General features: G+C 40.5%; 1 protein-coding gene across 16 annotated transcripts in view; it reads right to left on the bottom strand.

Moving 5' to 3' along the window:
• Positions 1-671: 671 nt before the first annotated feature.
• svila (supervillin a) overlaps positions 672-20,542 on the bottom strand; it is a 67,232-nt gene continuing 47,361 nt past the window's right edge. For 12 of the 16 annotated variants that reach the window (XM_087788732.1, XM_087788720.1, XM_087788722.1 and 9 more), the window contains 25 exons: positions 19,772-19,916; positions 18,420-18,552; positions 16,266-16,322; positions 15,051-15,131; positions 14,196-14,361; positions 14,049-14,132; positions 13,354-13,440; positions 12,785-12,965; positions 12,547-12,719; positions 11,113-11,268; positions 10,887-11,023; positions 8,946-9,093; positions 8,739-8,884; positions 7,711-7,886; positions 6,538-6,691; positions 6,205-6,478; positions 5,877-6,140; positions 5,195-5,402; positions 4,932-5,065; positions 4,668-4,823; positions 2,844-2,987; positions 2,657-2,778; positions 2,428-2,583; positions 1,240-1,260; positions 672-1,057 (listed from right to left, as the gene is read on the bottom strand). In XM_087788732.1, coding sequence (XP_087644858.1) covers positions 971-1,057; positions 1,240-1,260; positions 2,428-2,583; positions 2,657-2,778; positions 2,844-2,987; positions 4,668-4,823; positions 4,932-5,065; positions 5,195-5,402; positions 5,877-6,140; positions 6,205-6,478; positions 6,538-6,691; positions 7,711-7,886; positions 8,739-8,884; positions 8,946-9,093; positions 10,887-11,023; positions 11,113-11,268; positions 12,547-12,719; positions 12,785-12,965; positions 13,354-13,440; positions 14,049-14,132; positions 14,196-14,361; positions 15,051-15,131; positions 16,266-16,322; positions 18,420-18,552; positions 19,772-19,916 — 3,590 coding nt within the window. In that variant the 3' untranslated portion in view covers positions 672-970. The remainder of the gene's footprint in view (positions 1,058-1,239; positions 1,261-2,427; positions 2,584-2,656; positions 2,779-2,843; positions 2,988-4,667; positions 4,824-4,931; positions 5,066-5,194; positions 5,403-5,876; positions 6,141-6,204; positions 6,479-6,537; positions 6,692-7,710; positions 7,887-8,738; positions 8,885-8,945; positions 9,094-10,886; positions 11,024-11,112; positions 11,269-12,546; positions 12,720-12,784; positions 12,966-13,353; positions 13,441-14,048; positions 14,133-14,195; positions 14,362-15,050; positions 15,132-16,265; positions 16,323-18,419; positions 18,553-19,771; positions 19,917-20,542) is intronic. The other 4 variants (XM_087788724.1, XM_087788736.1, XM_087788735.1 and 1 more) reach the window with 2 other exon arrangements.

The raw sequence follows: 20,542 nt of genomic DNA, 5'->3' as shown, positions 1-20,542 counted from the left end.
AAACTTTTAATGCACTTACAAATGGTTTTCATGTAAACTATTTTATTCACTTGATCAACAAGTCACTTTTTAAATTATTATTTAAATACATTTAATTGTTGCTGAAGCTAAGCTAAAATCCTTACTAGCTACAAACAACTCAGTATTGGTTTAAATGGGTAAATATTTAAAAATAATAAACTTGAAACACACTTAGAATGGTTCTCATGTAAACTATTTTATTCACTTGATCAACAAGTCACTCATTTTATTTTTTTTATTATTATTTATATATATTTAATTCATCCCATTGTATATTAAACTGTATCCAAAAATAATTCCGTTTTTTTCACTGGTAATGTTTTCTTATTCTGAAAATACCAAATGTTATCAAATCATACATTTATCAGAAAAAAAAAAAAAGTTTTAAACGTTTCATTTAAAGTTAAATAAGTTAACGCGTCTCACCTGGAAACACCTTGAGATGGCGCTAGAGAGCGAGGACAGATACGAGCGATGAAAGTCTTCAGCTACTCTCAGAGTGACGTCACGTGATACTAGATCCATCTTCATCAAATATCTTCTCAGCGGCTGAACCTTGGTTTAGAGGTCGATGGTTTGATCCCCAGTCGACTCGTTTTATTCTGTAGCACGGCGCCCTCTAGTGACCGCGTCGACACACAGCAAGTTGAAAATCTCACTTCTTTTTTTATTCTTCTAGTATATTATTTATTATGACAAAGAAAAAAAAAAGAAGCCTTCTACGGTCCGCATAGAAACTGTACACAAAAGCAAGGCACTATACAAGTCAGGGTTCAAAATACATTCTGTGACGCCGCGGGAGCGACAACTTACTGCAACACAACGTTAGTCTGTTAATCTCCGACAACACATTTGTTATAAATATAAATACTCTCTAATACACAAACATACAAGGAGAGCAGAGACAGGAGACGCTCCGATGGCCGACGACACGTCGTTCTGAAGGTTTTTAAAAAAGTCCTTTGGCTTTCTTCAGGTTGACCTGCTTCCATCCAGGAAGACCCCCGTACTCCTCCCGGCCCATCTCCAGACCCCTCTGTGGGACCAGAGGTTCTGTTAGCGTGTGCGGGTGTGGACACGCGTGTGCGGTCAGTGTCACAGCAGCTACGACAGTGTGAGTGAGGATGCTCTCCAAACACACAAACACACACATAAACACACACAGACACACACACAGGAGGGTTAAACCAACATGGCCGCCGTGCTAGGGTCACTCACCTTCCCGTGAGCGCCTGCACCCTGCAGGAAGTGATGACGACAGAGATGAGACGAGGGAAAGGAAAGTTCCAGACATTATAACCCGGAGCCACATGCAACGCTTTGTGTGTTTCTGTCGTTTTAATTTTTGTCATTTTGTGTTTCATTCATCAACGTATGTACTATTTATTTTATTGTTGATATTTTAAGATAAATACCGGATTTCTTCCCACATTGAGGGAATTTAACTCGTCACAGCACAAAACAATACGTTATAATAGTAAGACAAAAACAATTAGAAAACGTTAATAGAATTAATACAATAATAAAAACTAATTATGATAATAAATAAACACAGTAATAAGTAAAAATGTAATGCAGGCTTTTATACATAGTTCCCTAATGTTGTGTTTTAATAGGATATATTTTTTAAAAGTTACTTATATGCCAACATGTTTTTTTTTTGTTATTTTTTGTGCCAAAGAAAAGCCAAAATGTACTATATAAACCCGAAAATCTACCAGAATAGTGATGAATATTTCTGGAAACATCTTCCTTATCTTTACTAATCCACTCATAACTGATAAGAATCTAAAAAAAATGATAATTTTTGAGGAATTGTTACTGGTGAGACAGTTGTCAAAAAAATATATATATATATATATATAAAGACATACTTGTTTTACATTTTAGACTACGGTAACAATAAACTGTTTGTTTTGGAGGAAGATGTACATTTAAGCTAAGCTAATATTCACTTTTTGCCATTTTCTTGGTCATCGTTAAAATACTCAGTGATTTTCACTTCGTTCAAAGCTAACATTGAACAGATTGAATTTATTTTTCCGACAATCAGAGTCAAATACAAGAAGAGAAATATATGGAAGCGATGTTGACGGTTGTCAGGTTGAATCCAGGGGTTCGTACGTAATAAACGGCTCACTTTACCTGATGCTAACACGATGCTAATTGCTAATTATGGCCAAAAATTTCACTTTGAAACCAACTGTTTGTGTTTGTTAAGCAAAGAGCTTCAGACTTTAGACCAGAAACTGTCTGGAGATGTTTGGACGAACAGGAAAGTTACCAGAACAGGAAAAGTGCTAACAACGGTTAGCGGTGAACATGGCCGGAAGCTAACGGCTTTTGCTAACCGCTCAAATGACGCCACTAGTCATGGCTGGAGCTGGAAAAGTCAAAAACGCGTACCTGGAAGTCCTCGTCCGACAGGTAGACCTCCAGCCGAAGGGGGTCGACCCCCTCGGGCAGGGGCCGGGCCAGCAGGTCCGCCAGAGGGTAGGTGGTCTTGCAGAGGCGGGCCAGCACGTCCTCCACCAGGATGATCTGGTGACACACCTCGGCCTCCTGACGACAAACGCACACGTCAGCCCGGGACCAGGACCAGGACCACACACCCGGGGGTGCGTTCCACACTGACCCGCTCCATGATCTCGGCGATGTCCTCCCGGTGCTCCCAGCTGGGGAACATGTTGGTGAAGGTCAGCGGCTCCAGGCCCGCGTGGATCAGGTAGGATTTAGGAGGTTTTTTGGGGTTTTTCTCTGCGAGGGGGACGTCAGATGTGAGACACACACACACTCGGGGTCTGGACCCTGGAGATAAGTACCTCTGCAGTACTGCAGCACCGTCTCCATGGCACACTTCCTGTCCGAGTCCCAGCGGATCTGAGCCGAGCCGGTGCTCTCGCTGTCCTGAGGCCACCAGCCCTGCCACAGGTAGACCTCGTGGTGGTTGTCCACCAGGAAGAGAGCTGGACACACACACACACAAACATGACCACTGTGTGTGTGTGTGAAGATATACCGTGTGTCGGTCTGTTTGTGTGTCCTCATGATTGTCAGTGTGTGTGTGTCCAGATATACTGTGTGTTAGTCTGTTTGTGTGTGTCCAGATATACTGTGTGTCAGTCTGTTTGTGTGTGTCCAGATATACTGTGTGCTAGTCTGTTTGTGTGTGTCCAGATATACTGTGTGTTAGTCTGTTTGTGTGTGTCCAGATATACTGTGTGTCAGTCTGTTTGTGTGTGTCCAGATATACTGTGTGTCAGTCTGTTGTGTGTGTCCAGATATACTGTGTGTCAGTCTGTTTGTGTGTGTCCAGATATACTGTGTGTTAGTCTGTTTGCGTGTGTCCAGATATACTGTGTGTTAGTCTGTTTGCGTGTGTCCAGATATACTGTGTGTTAGTCTGTTTGTGTGTGTCCAGATATACTGTGTGTTAGTCTGTTTGCGTGTGTCCAGATATACTGTGTGTCAGTCTGTTTGTGTGTGTCCAGATATACTGTGTGTTAGTCTGTTTGTGTGTGTCCAGATATACTGTGTGTTAGTCTGTTTGCGTGTGTCCAGATATACTGTGTGTTAGTCTGTTTGCGTGTGTCCAGATATACTGTGTGTTAGTCTGTTTGTGTGTGTCCAGATATACTGTGTGTTAGTCTGTTTGCGTGTGTCCAGATATACTGTGTGTTAGTCTGTTTGCGTGTGTCCAGATATACTGTGTGTTAGTCTGTTTGTGTGTGTCCAGATATACTGTGTGTTAGTCTGTTTGTGTGTGTCCAGATATACTGTGTGTTAGTCTGTTTGTGTGTGTCCAGATATACTGTGTGTCAGTCTGTTGTGTGTGTCCAGATATACTGTGTGTCAGTGTGTTTGTGTGTGTCCAGATATACTGTGTGTTAGTCTGTTTGTGTGTCAGTCTGTTTGTGTGTGTCAGTCTGTTGTGTGTGTCCAGATATACTGCGTGTTAGTCTGTTTGTGTGTGTCCAGATATACTGTGTGTCAGTCTGTTTGTGTGTCAGTATGTTTGTGTGTGTCAGTCTGTTGTGTGTGTCCAGATATACTGTGTGTTAGTCTGTTTGTGTGTGTCCAGATATACTGTGTGTCAGTCTGTTTGTGTGTCAGTCTGTTTGTGTGTGTCAGTCTGTTTGTGTGTGTCAGTCTGTTTGTGTGTGTCAGTCTGTTTGTGTGTGTCAGTCTGTTTGTGTGTGTCCAGATATACTGTGTGTCAGTCTGTTGTGTGTGTCCAGATATACTGCCTGTTAGTCTGTTTGTGTGTGTCCAGATATACTGTGTGTCAGTCTGTTTGTGTGTCCAGATATACTGTGTGTCAGTCTGTTTGTGTGTGTCCAGATATACTGTGTGTTAGTCTGTTTGTGTGTCCAGACATACTGTGTGTCAGTCTGTTTGTGTGTGTCCAGATATACTGTGTGTCAGTCCGTTTGTGTGTCCTCATGATTGTCAGTGTGTGTGTGCGTGTAGGTATATGTGTGTGTACATGTGTGTGTGTGTAGGTATATGTGTGTGTACATGTGTGTGTACCTGTGTGTGAAGGTATATGTGTGTGTACATGTGTGTGTGTGTAGGTATATGTGTGTGTATGTATATGTGTGTACATGTGTGTATACCTGTGTGTGTGTATGCATATGTGTGTGTACCTGGTTGTGCAGCAGTGTACAGGTCCTCCTGCAGGAAGGGCATGGAGTTGATCAGCTCCGGGTCTCTGGCCGGGTACAGGAACTCAACGGCTACAAACTCTCCGGAGCTGCTGCTCAGTTGGAAGAGTCGAGGGGTGAAGTTGAACCGGCCGGGGTCTGCAGGTCGACAGCAGACTTTAACTTTGACCCACGTGTGCATGTGTGTGCGTGTGCATGTGTGTGTGTGTGTGTGTGTACGACGTGCAGAGAACCACAGACGCTCACCCTGCAGCATGCAGTCGTACGCCTTCCTGTCTCTCCTGCCGAGAGCCTCCCAGAAGCCCGCGGGCTCCGCCCCCTCGTCACACTCCAGGATGGTCACGTTGCTGCTGCTGTGGAGGCCCGCCTCCAGAGGACAACTGTGGAGGACCAGAGTCTCAGCACAGGTGGACCACAGTCTCAGCTCAGGAGGACCAGAGTCTCAGGAGGACCAGAGTCTCAGCTCAGGAGGACCAGTCTCAGGAGGACCAGAGTCTGGCTTCACTCACCGGTCTTTGATGCTCAGGGCTGCCGTGTGCGCCACCTGCCGGGTGTGCGTCTGAGCCTTGCAGCCGTGCCACAGGTAGATGACGGCCCGGCTCACGCCCAGCAGAACCACGGACACTCTAGAGCGCAGGCTGCTGCAGTGACACGCCACTTCCACAAGGTGGCTCTCCACGTCTGCTTCGCCTCGAACGCAGTAGAGTCGCCAGTCGTCTGTCGGGAGAGGACGTTTTTCAGTAAGAGTTTCGGGAAGAATTTAAATATAGAAACTATTGAATTTAATTATTAAAAAAAAAATATATATATATTTTGTGTTTTATTTCTTTTTTTTATCTTTTCTGTTAAATATACACTTTTATTTTTACAGCGGCGAAAAATGTTATTTCCCTTCTTCTGATGGACATTTTCTTCTTTCATATATATATATATATATATATATGTATATATATATATATATTTTTTAATTCTCTCTGTGTATCATACCATTTACACTGTTGAGCTGTACTGGTTGTTTTATGTAAAAAATCAATAAACAACTATCTTAAAAAAAAACAACCCCAAAAAGACTCAAAATACGACAACATTTCAACTAAAAAAACCCAAGTTTCCACATTTGAAATCATTAATTCAACCACTCAATACTGGCCGATGTACTTTCATATAAACCTTCTAACTGACGTCACTCACTCTGAGAGTTCTCCTCCTCCTCTTCCTCTCTCTTCCCGGAGTGAACGATCATCCCTCCCTTGAAGCACTGCAGGAAACACGGCGGCTCTTTCCCCTGCAGGACCTGGACCTGAGCTCCTCGCTCCTCGTCCAGCTCCACGGTCATCAGCGCCGACGTGCCCTTCTCGCTGACGGTGGAGTTCCTTCCCTGCCAGAAGAAGTAGCAGCACTTCTCCTTCCCCGGCCCGGTGGTCTTCTGCTGCTCCGGGTTCAGCCTCTTCCCGACTGGACATGAAGGAGCGTTCAGACCGGGGGGTCGGAGCGGCGAGGCGGCGCCGAGAGCACTGACCTGCCGTGCTGACCATGTACTTCCACTTGACCACGTAGGTGTCGCCCTCGTGGAACTGGCCGATGCTCTGGCGAGGCAGCCGGCTGTAGTCGAACTCCAGGATGTGCCACACGTCCACGGCCAGCGTGCTGACCTCGTAGCTCCACCACTCCTCCCCGTGGACCATCCCGGAGCCCCGGCCCACATTGCAGCCGTCCAGCACGGAGCGGACGGGGGCCGGGTCGGGGGTCAGCATCAGCAGGGCGTCGTAGGCCCGAGGCTGGTCGTGAGACTCCTGAGGATGAAGGTTTAGAAGACTCGGTTGCTGGAGAAACCAAAAAAGGACAAAAATACCTTCTGGTCGGGGACGTGGTTGTTGTTGGTCCTGGGGGGACTCTGGGTTTTCCTGGAGTCACTCCAGTCCACGAACTTCTCTTTGAAAAGTGTGGTCTCGTTGTGGTGGGTCAGTCTGCCGAACACAGCCCAGTCTGGACGACCGTGACCTTTCCTGTAGAGCACAAGGGTCAGGAAACACAGTCTAGAAACATCACTTTAAAGCTGAAGGAAAAAAATCCCATTTTCTTAACTTTAATCTTTTTCATAGGTTTATGAGTGACCTTAGAATATATATATATTAGAATATAAAATTTAACATTTTATATGAAATTCAACCTATTTTTAATATATTTATTTGAATATTAGTGAATGGGCTTAACATGATTTCATTGAATAATTAGATTAAATAATTTATATATTGAAAGGTTAACATTTTTTCATAATTAATTGTAAAGTTAGAATAGAACATTTTATTTAATTAATAACAAAAAATACATTGTTATAAATTTTATTTTATTCAAGTCATGACATTTTAATAAGTTAATAAATTCTTTTTTTTTATAAATAAAAAACCCCAAATTTAAACCTTTAAATATAGAAATTATTGACTTAAAATATACATTTTTATAAAATAAAAACAGTTTTAAAATAAATTAAAAATTTTATATTAACTTTTTAATATCCTGATATAGTTTTTCTCACGTCAGATTTTTTTTCATCTGCATCAATCTCTCAGTAGAAAAAAAAGGAATTCATTTTTAACAAAAATAAATGTCTTTAAATCTATTGTTGGCTCAGAATATGAGCATAAAGGCTGCATTTGACCCCCGAGCCAGTTTGTTCCAGACTCAACAGAACTCTGATGTTTAAATGTATCAATTTTAAGTTGCGGCTCGATGTTCTCAATATGATTCATGAAGTTAAAGCGTCGCTACAGAAAATCTAATTTTCTCCGCCTACTGTTGGAGACACTGGAATTATTTTGTTGGTCACATGGTGACAAGGTCGTGTCGTGAAAATAATGTTCAAAATATTGTCTAAAGAGAACGACCGCATCAGTGACGGCTGTTCAACATGAAACCTATAATAAAAACATATAAATATAACGCAGTGCTGCTTTAATACGACGCTGCCATTTTCCTCGAGCGACGTTTCCACAGACGGAGGACCGAGCGACAGGTGTTTCCGTACTTGGGGATCAGAGGGTTGCACTCTCCCGGGTCGAGGGGGTTGATGTCACAGTTGGTGTAGTCGAAGGTTCCGTTCCACAGGTGCTTGGCCAGCTGGAAGGCCACCTTCCTCTGAGCCAGAGTCACTTCCTTCCCGTGCCAGATGTACATCTCACTGCCGAAGTCGAACACCAGGACCTGCAGCAGGAAGTCAACGTTCAGAGACAAATGCATGAGAAGAAGTCGAGGAAGATGTTTTACTTTAAGCATGAAGTTTTGAATGAGTCAATGATATCTATGGAAGTATATCAGTGTCATCAGGATATTGAATTATTTAATTTAATATTTTGTATATAAAACAATGTTATAATTATTATTTTATAAATAATTTAATTTTATATATTTTTTACATTTTCAAAACAGTTGTTTTTTACACACAGTTTGCTCTCCAAGTCGGAGCCTAATTTCAATTAAATAATAAATAAATCCAACAGACAAAACCAAACAAGAACCGAGGGATCAAGTTTAAAGTTCTTCTGGTCATTTTTGAATTAGAAAATCAAACATTATGTGTAAAAAGGAAAGCTTATTAATTTTTTTAATTTAAATTATGTATACTTTTAAAAAATAAATTTCTTCAAAAAGAACAATAAAAACAACCTTTTAATATACAAATTATTGAATTTAAGGATTTAATTTAAAAAAACAGATTCAACCTTTCAATATAGAAATAAATGAATTAACTGAAGTTTATATTAAGGTTTTTATTCATTATTATTATTAATTTTTTTTTTTTTTTAATTTTCAACATTTGAAATGTTAAATTCACCCATTCAATCATCTGATGATCAATCATACCTAATGAAGGCTGAGAGGAAGTGAAGAAGATATTTTACTTCATCATAAAGTTGTGTATGGATCACAGCTTTATAAAATCTAAAATAATAAATCTTACACACACACAGGAAGTGTAAAACTTCGACATTTGGCTCTAAGCGTTTAGTGATTTTTCGGTTAAACTTTTCTTGTATCAGGGTGATGACCTCTGACCTCTTTGGGGTCCAGCAGACAACAACGAGGCATCTTGGCCCAGAAGTCGTCGTCGGGCACCAGCTTGTTGTCCGTCAGCCTGTAGATACAGTTGGTCTCCACGATGGCGCTCTCGTACAGCTCGTCCTCATCCGGCGTTCCCGCGGCTGAATTCAAAAGATGGAATGAATCGACGTCGACGTGAATCGAGCGACGGTCGGATCTCACCCTGATACGACGCCTGCCCGCCGAGGAGCTTCCAGAAGTCCTTGCTGGCGTGGCTGCCGGCGTTCGCGCCTTCCTCCACGTACTGGACGTAGTTGGCCCGGCAGCCCAGATCCCTCTTGCTCTGGATGAAGTTGGCCAACTCTGCCGCCTGCAGAGAGAGAGAACCTCACGCTTTGTTATTGTTTACGAGACTCTCGTGAGTCACGTCTTCCTGTCAGTGGATACGGGTCGTGGTTCGTCACGCTCCCTGAAACAATCCAGTGTTTCCCTGAACTTCCTGTGACTCCGCTCCGGTCACACGACAATCGTGGTCCCGTCACTTCTTCACACAACACTATTGTGTAGCAGTTTCAAGAACGCACAAACTTCACCAGTCAAACGTATCGACACACTTCAGCCAAAATATGTAATCGAACATTATTTTATCCACACACTATATTTTCCCGCCAGATGTGCAGTTCATAGGCCTCGCAACATTTTAACATTCGAAGTTGGACGTGATGTAAGGCATGTGTTTGACGCAGTACATTTTTTACTAGCTCATTTCTAAATATAACCTTTATACCCGTAAGTTCTTTATTTTGAGGAATTAAATAATGCTATAAAAAACTTGTTTCAATATAATTTGAGCATCTGAGCTGAGTCTTGTTTTTCTTCTTTTTTTTGCTGCAGGTGAAGAGAACAGTGGCTCCTACTTCTTGGGCAAGTAACTGGAAATTCAAGACTTTTTAAGGAATTTTTTTATTAATATCCAAAAAAAGAACCCCACAATCAACCAAAATTGTGTTAAGCCGTGAACAAAAATGTTGGTTGGAGAAGTGTGTAAAAGTGTGTTTCCCCTCTGGGGATGAATAAAGATTTTCTATTCTATTCTAAATTCACGCCCCCATGTGGCCCAATGCAAACGTCTCTTTCAGAAAGTTGCTACGCAGTTAATATCTGCTTTAATCAGTGATAGGATGCTTCATCCCAGGTGTGTGAGGGAGAGGTACCGCAGGTCCTTCCTCCCTGCTGCCATCAGACTCCACAATAAGAACTCAGCAAGATAAATATTTAACAGCACCTTTTCTTCTTGTTATTTTCTTCTTGTTATTTTTGTAAATATGATATAATATAGGGCAGATTTTTATTCTATTCTATAGAATATTTATTCTATTTAGATCTTTCTTTTCATTTTATTATTCTATTTCTGGGTGTTTTTAATTTTTTTATTTGAGGTATTGCGCTTGCTGTTGTTTTAACTGAATTTCCCCTCGCGGGACAAATAAAAGGATTTCTGATTCTGAAATAAAAGGATTTCTGATTCTGCTTTAATAATTTAAAAACATAAACACTTGTTACCAGGTGTTTTGCGATATGAAGCCAATGTAAAATCTTACTAAATAATAATGATTATTATTTTAAGTTCGTGTTTATCTTTCATTAACCTTTAAGACTTTTGAGCATTTTATTTTAGACATTTCAATGGCAATTAACATTTGTCTTTTAGATTCATGAATTGTATGCCTTTTAAGATCTTTAAAGCATTGGCAGGAACCCTGATGATAACAAGCGATGAGTTGATGAGGCTTCATGAAACAGTTGATGACGCATCATGATACAGTGCCTGTGTTTTGAAAGACCACTCGATGTTACTCTCTTCTTTAAAATCTTTTTCTCTGACCTATTATTCCAATAAAAAGCTGCTGTCATTTTTAAACTGAGAGTGACATCTAGTGGTCCTTCAAAATGAAGTCACTGTATCATGATACATCATCAACTGTTTCATGAAGCCTCATCAACCTTTCACTAGTAAATGGTGAAACATTAGCTGTTATAAGTAGTTAAGAAAGTAGAAAAAAATAATTAATGTTTTCCTAATAAATGTTCTTTTTCTTGGCAAGATCGTTTCAAATAAGAAGTAGTTTCTCGTCTGCTTATATTGAGGGTCATTTAAATCACCTTGTTCTTCTCGATGACGTTGGCAAACTCTCCGGTCCAGACGACACAGTGATGAGGAGTGAGGAGCAGAAAACAATCTCCGCTGTTAAGAGACGAGGCTCGTGGCTCCACTAGTCTGGTCTGGACATGCCGGCGACCTTGAGCGACCACAGAGAAGAACTTGTTAAACACCAGGTCTAGCCAGAGGTGAGTCAACCCTGCATAAAGACTGAGGTGTGGGACTGACCTTTGACCTGCAGCAACATGAGCTTCTTGTAAGGCACCGCACTGTTGTTGGACATCTGCTCCGAGATGTTGACGCTGCGCAGGCTGACGCTGCTGAAGTTCTCCTTGCTGGCCAGACCGGCCAGAGCCACGTCCGAGAACCCGGAGTTCTTGTTCACTGCAGACACGAGGAGGTCGAGGTCAAGAGGAGAAGAACGAGTGTTGACGAGGAAGTGAAGAGAGGGCAGGGGTGCGACGAGTGAGGAGGACTAGGATGGGTAAAGGTGGAGGACACTGACCTGCTCTTACAAAACAAAATAGATAAAAACTATAAAAATACTTTCCTAAAAGGAAAAAAGTTTTAAAATAAGTAACATGTAAGAAATATTCCTGCTTTTCTTTTTTAATTACCAAAGACAAAAAGAAAAATAACATTTTAATAACAATCACTGAATCCATGCGTTTGGTCTTTTCGCTAAGACTATTGTAACAGTTTATTTTGTCTAAACAAGAAGGATCTGTCTCGCCTGCAATTAACACAAAACTCAGCAGCGAGAATTCTGACCCGCTCTAGTAGAAGAACTCACATTTCTCCGATCCTTAAAACTCTTCATTGGCTGCCAGTTTCTTTCAGGATCAACTTTTAAATTCTGGTTCTTACTTTCAGATCTATTCATGGTCAGACTTTCCATCAGTGATCTGATCCAGCCTTACACCCCAGCTCGGGCTCTGAGGTCTGTGGATCAGAATCTACTGATGGTTCCTGAACACGCTTCCAGACCAGAGGAGAGAAATCCTCCCAGGCTCAAGTTTTTATTTGTGAAGGCTTTTCCCTGATTTTCTTGGACTCTTTTTTGATTTTTTCGTTGCAGAGGTTTAAATAAAATGAACGTGATTCCTCGAAGTGTCTTCGATAAGAGTTGTGAAAAAGGAAGACAGATTGTACGACTGCCATTTATCCACAGAAAAAAATTGAAAACAGCCTCCAAGACCAACTATTCTAGTCGAAACTCCCAAAGCTGGACCACGTTCTGGGACTATTTGGAGAACAATGTAATCAATCTCCGCGCAGGGAGAGGAAGTGAGAGGTGTGATGGTGCAGAGAGTTTCAGAACAAAAGAAGGAAACTGATGTAGGTCAGTCACAGTGTGTTGATGCATCATCGAACAACTGATGATTCTCACTTGTAGTCATTTACTTGCTAATAAAAATTTAGACTAATACGTATTTTTCTTCTCAAAATTACCATAAAAATGTGAATAAATGTCTTTACATTTAGGAATAAACCAATGAATTCACTTTAACAATCATTACATTTTAGGGTATTTATATAAAACATTGCTATTTGTTAATTTACGTTAATAAAAATGTTGCCTGTGAGTTTTACAAATATGAAAACACATCAACTTCATTAAAATGGGACTGAAAGGATCATTTTGGCATCTGGGTCACCTACTCTTCTCCGCCTTCATCCTCTTGCTCTCCAGAAGACCCACGTTCAGCCTCTGCTCCGTGTACTCGTGCCTGATGTCCTGTCTGGCCGCGAGACTCTTCAGAGGATTCCTGGACGCCTGGACATTTCTCATGGGCCTCACTGCCCTCTTGTGCTGCACCATCTCTGACGTGAGCCTGAGGAACCACCCGCTGATTATTTCAGAAAACAGATCAGTGATCTTCTAGAGGCTCAGGCTTACATCGGAGCCTGGGAGCCAAAAATGGCATCAAAGTCTTCGTCTATCTCCATCTTCTCCGCGGCGAGGACGGGCAGCTCCTCCACATGGCGGTAGAACTTGGAGAAGGTTTCGTCCTCCAGGCTCATCACCTCCTTCACCTTCTTCTGCGTGACTGTGACGGTGGACTCTGGCAGTCCAGACACTGTCAGGATCAAACTTTGTTAAAAGGATTCATTAAATGTTCTACAAAAAACACTTGTAGTTAAAATATAAAATATAGTCAAGTTAAACCATGTTTTCTGCTCTCCTAACTATAATGATAAAGTTGTTTTCCTTTTAGAGGCAAAAAGAAAAGAAATAAGATGATTTATCTCCAGTTTTGTGAGAAGTTTAAACTTAAGTTAACAATCAAAAAAGTCAGAAAACATTCAGGGAAGTATTAAGAATTGATAGTTTGTCTTTGGTCCCTAGCAATCGAAACCATCAGATGAAAAATATAAAATATAAATTTATCTCAAACTTCAACCAAGGAGCAGAAAGTCCCCCCCCCCCAACCAACACACACATTTTTGAATGAAACGCAGTCTGACCTTTACTGTTGATTTTGCCCAAAAATGATTCCAGTTTGTCCAACTTTAGATCCGTCTCCAGGTTCAGATCAGGGACAGCTTTGATTTCTTAAAAAAAACAACAAAAAAAAACACATTAGACCATGATTAGACAGTGTATTTGCATAGCTGGAGCAGAAAGGGCAGATTTTGGGGCCTCTAAAATGTAAGCAACAAGCTCCATTGAAACACATTTAGTTGTTTTTTTTCTGTTGTTTACGCTTTTATTATTTTCCACGGATCAGACGATGAAAGAAGATACTGAAAAAACACAAAAACTCATAATCTCTGACCAACACAGAAGACTATTGACCGTTGAAATTGTAACCTTTTAGAACCTTTTCTATTGTTCGGCCTCTCTTATCCACTCTATAAATCAATGTTTCATGGAAAGATGAAGATTATGGATCATGAAATGCTGACAAAGACCATCCATGTTTTCCTCAAAACAAAGGAGAAAAGTGTCACAAATCAATCACAAATCTAGACAGTTATCCACTTATACATATAAGGACGTTAAGCTCACTGTGTATAAAAAACAGCCACTAATTATAACACGTTTTCCTGTTTTTTCTGCAAAATTAGTTTTCTTCAACAGAAGTATCGGGAGAAAAAAATTGAGTGATCCATCAGATAAGAGCAGGAAAACAAATCAACTCCAGAAAATTTAAACCGACCTTCATGAGGTTTGGAGACGGCGAGACTGTTGTTCTTGGGTTTGGACACAGGTGACGCCTGCACAGCAGCAGGAGTCGTCAACCCTGACGGAGAACCATCCATTATTTTTTAACCATTCTCGCTCCACTTCTCAAAGTCTTACAAACCTTTCTTCAACATCCGAGCAGCCACCGTGAACTGGACGGAGTCGTTGGCGGCGCCGTAACCCTTCATCTTCCAGGCTTCCTCCTGAGCCGAGATCTGCTGCTTCCTCTCCTGGATGGACAAGTGAGCGTCGGATTTCTGCGCCTCCATCTCCGCCTCGGCCATTCTCTGCAAACACACACACCAGGATCAAACTCTGCTGCTTCGGGGGAGCGTCTAAACTTCACCCTTTCCAGGGATGAATCTTCATGCTTTCAGATTAGAACACGGCTCTTGTGAAACAAAGGTTCAACGTTTAAACGACACTAATATAACTTTTTAATGTTTTTTTAAGGAGAATCTAAAGAAAGGTACGGAGATGGTGGACACCTTCCTTCTCCAGGGATGCCGCTCATCCACCTGCACGGATCTGGGAGGTCGGGCTGGCTTCTCAAGCGGAAGCGGAGGATGGAGACAGTGCGAGGGGCGGAGGATGGAGAGATGAGGATGGATGGATGAAACTCGGTTAGTGAAAATCATCCTCAAAAGAAGGGGCTGAAGCTGCAGCAGAAGCTGTCATGCGAATGGAGGTTTAATCTATTAAAAGTGAATCTTAGATGCACAACATTTTAAAATCTGAACACTTGAAGATGTGTAAAAGACTTGCATACGATATAATTTCAATAAAAAACATCCACTTACGGACATTTATTCATTTTTTAAAAGGGATCCTTCAAAGATTAACTTTTGGCTCTGTTTAAATAATATTACATTTTATTTTTAATTGATTCTAATATGATCTGAATAAATGGATCTAATCTTAAAGCAAGCGAAGCAGAAGCAGGAGGCCAGCAGAAACATCTGAAGCAGCTTCCTACCTGGCTGGCAGACTCATCGGGAGAACAGGGACGGAAAGGAGGTTCAGGTGGAAGAGAGACAGAAGAGGAAAAGCCTGGCTCCTACAGAAGCAGGACCATAGAAGAATAGAGTCTTTTACAAATCCTCTGTGTCGAGTCTGTCAGTCAGAAACTAACAGGACTTTAAATATTCTGGATTATATCAGGGACATTATTTAACACCATCTAGAAAACACAATCTGAAAGCACAAAGTCGAGCATCATGTTCCCAACACCTGCTCAGGAGTTATATAGGCTTTGGTTTTTGAGTTTCCCAAGGATCTATAGCATGATCATGCATAAGATGTAGAAATCTGAGTTCACTGAGAGGCAGTGAGTCAAAGAGAACAGTATTGGAAATCAGTTTTGAGTGAGAGAGTCAGAAAATGTACATTTGTTGTGTTGTTTTACTTTTTTTAAATTTGTCTCACTCAAGACAGTCAAACACAGCAATATTAGAATCACCTTTAGTTCAAGAAACCATCAGAAAAAACATGCCAAATAAAAGTCCAGGAGGGAAATGTTATTGTGTAAATATGCGAAGAGTTCAATATGTTAGTTCATGTCTTTTTAAAGTTTTATATGTTATTAATTTGAAAAATATATATGGATTTTTTTTTGTATTTTCTTCCCACTTGTACTGTTCATATGCAGTCAAGAACTTGTTAAACAATAATTTATGTCCGGGAAAAGACTCACTCAAAACACATTTTTTAACCATTCTATAGCCATAAAACGAATATAATTTAAGGTAAATTAGTATTTAATTGTAGTCTCAAAAGGCTTAAACTTCCATTCTAATAAAAAAAAAAAAGAGAAAAATAGATTATTTCCTTCATTTTTTCCCATTATTAAATATGCATTAAATCATTTAAATAAACATATGTTCAAAAACCATTCCCAGCCAAAGTTAAATATCCTTCTGTTACTATTTTCAATCAATCTGTGCATGAATGACCGATGGAAGTAACTTCTAAGGGACGATACGAGGTCAGCGACTATTTGATCAAGGATTGAACAGCAGTTCTAATAGAATCTTCCCTGCGACAGAAACATCACAAGGTTCTGCCTCCACATGACACCCAGAACTCACACGAAGAACACCTCACACCAGCACCATGACTATGAACACACATGTGAACACAAACACACACCAGAGCAGTAGTGTGTGTTTGTGTTCCTGCACACAGGTCTTACCCAGAGATGGTCGGACACAGCAAACTCATCGATCATCATCATCAGTTCTTCGTCTTCCTACAGGACAGTCGTCATAGGAGACAAGAAATACCAAGTTTTCAAGCCCACCCAGTCCAGAACCAACATCGCTCAATCCTTCTCAATCGTTTGTTCCCCCCTTATTTATTCGTTTTTAGCCCGAGATGAAAACTGAACCTGCAGCAGATATCTTTCAGTGAGGTCGCACACTCATGAGCGTCATGACGACAACACAGAGACACACAGAAAGGACAAGATGAGGTTTATTGTCCGACATGCAGCGGAGACAAAGACAAACAGAAGTTAACATGGATCATGCAGAGGCAGGAAGGACAGACAGTAGATGCACAAGACATGTACAGAAACCTTGATTATTCTTGTTTTTATGATCATTTCTGATCAAGTCCTCACTGAGTCTCTGACAAACTTCATCCCTGACGACGGTGTCTGTGTAGAGAGGGACAATTCTAGCCAGTAAAGTCATTTTCTGTGGCCAGGAACATCTTATTTAACTAATGTATGGTTCAACTTAAAGGGAAACCCCTGTAGAAGTTGAACCCCTAAATCTGCTTTATTCACATCAGATATTCAGATGAAAGAAGCTTTTTTTGACGTAACCAAGTTTTAAGCAACAAAAGTCCCTAATTAAGAGACATCTACTGAAAGAGTTATTAGACAAAGTCGTTAGGTTTGGATTAAGTGAGTTGTTATTTATAGAACTGCAATATAAAATCACATCAGAATATGATTATATAAGTAACCAAATTGTTAGAAATTCCCCTTTTATATTAAGCTGTTTTAAATTAGTCTATACATATTTATTTTATTTGAACAGTTTAATTTTTGTGGGGGCTCACATTAAGTATACAACCCTTAACATGGTAACACAAATAAAAATAAACACAGCTTATTATGTCAAAAGATGAATCAAGAATGTTACATTTTAAGCCGTTATGCGCCAACATTCCAGTTTCTAGTCTAATTTAAAGTAGCTGATGGACTCAAATGGAGAACATTGTCACAAATGTATGAATAAACACACTTCAAACAAACAGTATGACAAAAAAGAATGAAACCTTAGAACCGGAAATTACTTTTAAAACATCACAAACATAACAATATTACAAAAATACAGCTTAAAAATGTTTCAAAGTCAATCTCAAGATCACACTTACTGTGAGCGTTCTATAATGTATTACGTTTTATTTAAAAAATATATATATTTAAAAATGTTCACTTGTTGTATTGGCATTTTTTGTCCATCACAAGCGACATTGTACTGTTTATTATTCACACTTTGGAGAAATCTTTGTCTAGTGAATCCTTTAAGTGTATGTATGAGAAAACATATGTGGCTGAAGTGGACTTTATTTATAGATTATGTGTGACGAAACTAGCCAAAATAGTTAGATTAGACCATTATTTTCTATTAAATAATAACATATATTAAATCTTCACTACTCCCTGTTCCGCTGACCAAGAATTATTTAAACATGTTTAGCTTAAAGAAGCCGAGAGTAAAAGAGCTGTTATTTAAACTAATCGTCCTTTAAATGCTTCTCTCGATGTAACACATGTAAACCACCGAAGCATAGAGACAAATGTTAAAACTCAAGCTGTACCACTGGCCTGGTAAATACATGCTGTGCTAAAGATGAATTACAGCTGAGAACTAAAGTATTTTATGGAGGAAAAACATAAAACAAGAGACATGCAGAAGTGAAGGAGGACGAAGGAGTGAATATGAGAAACACACATCAATGAGCTTCTTTCTCACAGGAATCAAAGTCACATGTAGAAATACTAAAGATTAAATTATAGCTTTAAACCGTCCCTTAATAAATAATCACAGTCATGCAACATCACCGTGACTTTAAGACGCCACCATGGAGCTTCTGCTAATCCTGGTTCGTTCCTATGACTTATCAAATCATATTACCAAAGAGTATTAATGGAGTCAAAGAAGACATGCAACAGAGGCTGGAGATGGAAAGAAAAGGTTCATAGATGGACGGACGACATTCGAACACGGAATCTAACATTTGTGCTACGTTTGCTTTACAAGTCATGTTTGGATCACGTCTCCGAGGAGAAGCGAGTCTGGAGAGTCTGTGAGTGCGAGGTCGAGGCCGTTACCTTCTTCTGGAGACTCTGCTCCACCTCCCACTGCTGGACGTGCTGCTCGCTCACAGCCGAGCTCATGGCGCTCTGTTTCTTGTGGATTCTGCTCCTCCAGTCCTCCTCGCCGCTCTTCTTCAGCAGCGCCACCCTGTTGAGACGGAAGAAGAAGAAGAATGGTTCAGATACTCGCTGAGATCTCCTTAACGTGTCTCACATCCTTTGATCCTTCAAGTGATTCCAATTCATTTCTGGAGTGATTTGACTGATCTCTGAGAAACACAATACAGCCACAAATGAAGACGTTCTAGATTGAAGTCCATCTACTATTTATGATCAGGTTCTCAGAATACCAGTGCTAAACCCATATTTTCAAAATGGTGCCCGTGATGTAAAATGCCTGTTATCTTTTATTAATATATATGTTATTTTTTCAGGCAATATTCTCAACTATTAGCAAAGAATATTTGCATGTATTTCGCCTCTAACTCGTGTGTGCCTGAGACGGCTGAATGAAACGTGTTCAGGTGAGGAAAAGCTTCTCTGAATTATTTATCCATTTTCTAAATACACTTTTACCTCATTTTAGATTTCAGAACCTTCACCATTATAATACCATGCATCGGTATTCATCTATATCCCCCAAAAATAAAAGGATTCTTACTCCACAGTTGGTACAACAACAAAATAAATGTTTACTTTTATTGTGTCATACATCAGGGTTTAACAATTTTACTTTTAATATATTTCACGTACTTCTTGATTGGAGTTATTGTGGGTTGATAGTTTGTCAGACCAGCTCCATTATTACTTATACAGTTGTTGGCAGGATTCACAGAAAAAAATCCAGTTCTGATAGAACCTACACAAAATAAACCCAAAAAACTATATTTTTTCCCCCTAATCACGTGACTGATAAAATGTATCATAGGTGTAAACTAAAGTTTCAGAAATATCCAATAAAATGTCCAATTAAAAGATAATACAGTTATTTAAATGTTCTTTATAGTCAAATAAAATGTCATGGCTAAATGAAAAGTCATTCATGTTTTTTATTAGAATCTAACAATGTTTTCCTGTAACCGTGTCACAAGCCTGCTGAAGCCTATCCCAGCTACCTCGGGCGAGAGGCGGGTGACACCCTGCACACGTTACCAGTCCATCCCAGAATACTAATGGAGACAGCGAGTCTGTCTTCAATTAACTTCTGGACCAGCAGGGGGACAAAAGTGCTTCAACAAGAACAGAGACTTGCTTGAGATGACGAGGAGAAGTCGGTGTTCTAGTTTTATGTCCCACAGAAGCAGAACCGGGTCACGAGTCAATATGGATCCATCAGCTGAACATCTGTTCACAGCCACACCTCTCACCTCTCTCTGATGGACATGTGTCTGGACGCCATGTTGCCGAGCTCGCGGGTCTGGTCGGGCTGCAGCACGAAGCCTGCGAGCTCGTCCGGCGGCGGCGGCGAGACCGAGGCGGCTCTGGAGGTCAACACCATGTGCTCCGGCAGCTCTGCAGCACAGGAACACAGTGAAGGATCAATAGCATCAGCGGGACCTTCGGTTCATGGCAGAGTGGAAATATCGGCTCTTTGATTTTTGCTGAGTGAAAGTCTACAGAATTCCCTGTTGCTCTCTGGAACATCTGCTGTCATAACGTCAAATATTTGATGACATACTATTCGTAAATAAGAGCTGGGCAAAGAAAATAATATTATTAGTATAAACTGCCTGGACGAAGAGGTTTAATGTGGACATGAGAAGATCCAAAGTTACCACTGCATTGACATCATGTGCCTCCTGAACGTGACCACAGAGAGTTTGAGATTGAGCAGAAGAAGGACTTTGTGTTCCAGCTCAGCTCAACGGGACTGTTATCGTGTTCAAGCAAACCACAAGTTGACAACTTTGACACTTTGTTTTAACACTGATCTGTTCCGGCTTTAACCGCGGATAGGTGTTCTTCAAAACGTTGTGGGAAAGCTGCGCTTAGAATTTAAAAGTTCACCGAAACCTTTCTGAAAATAAGTTTTTATTGACACTAGCAACTCATCATCACAACCCAAAATGCTTGGATTATGTTTTTTACAGTACTGAAGTCTCTACTCAAGTATTTTATTTATATTATTAACATTTATT

Source organism: Callionymus lyra, chromosome 4, assembly GCF_982586985.1.
Source record: "Callionymus lyra chromosome 4, fCalLyr1.hap1.1, whole genome shotgun sequence".
NCBI lineage: Eukaryota > Metazoa > Chordata > Actinopteri > Syngnathiformes > Callionymidae > Callionymus > Callionymus lyra.
This window is presented reverse-complemented; position numbering and strand designations above follow the sequence as displayed.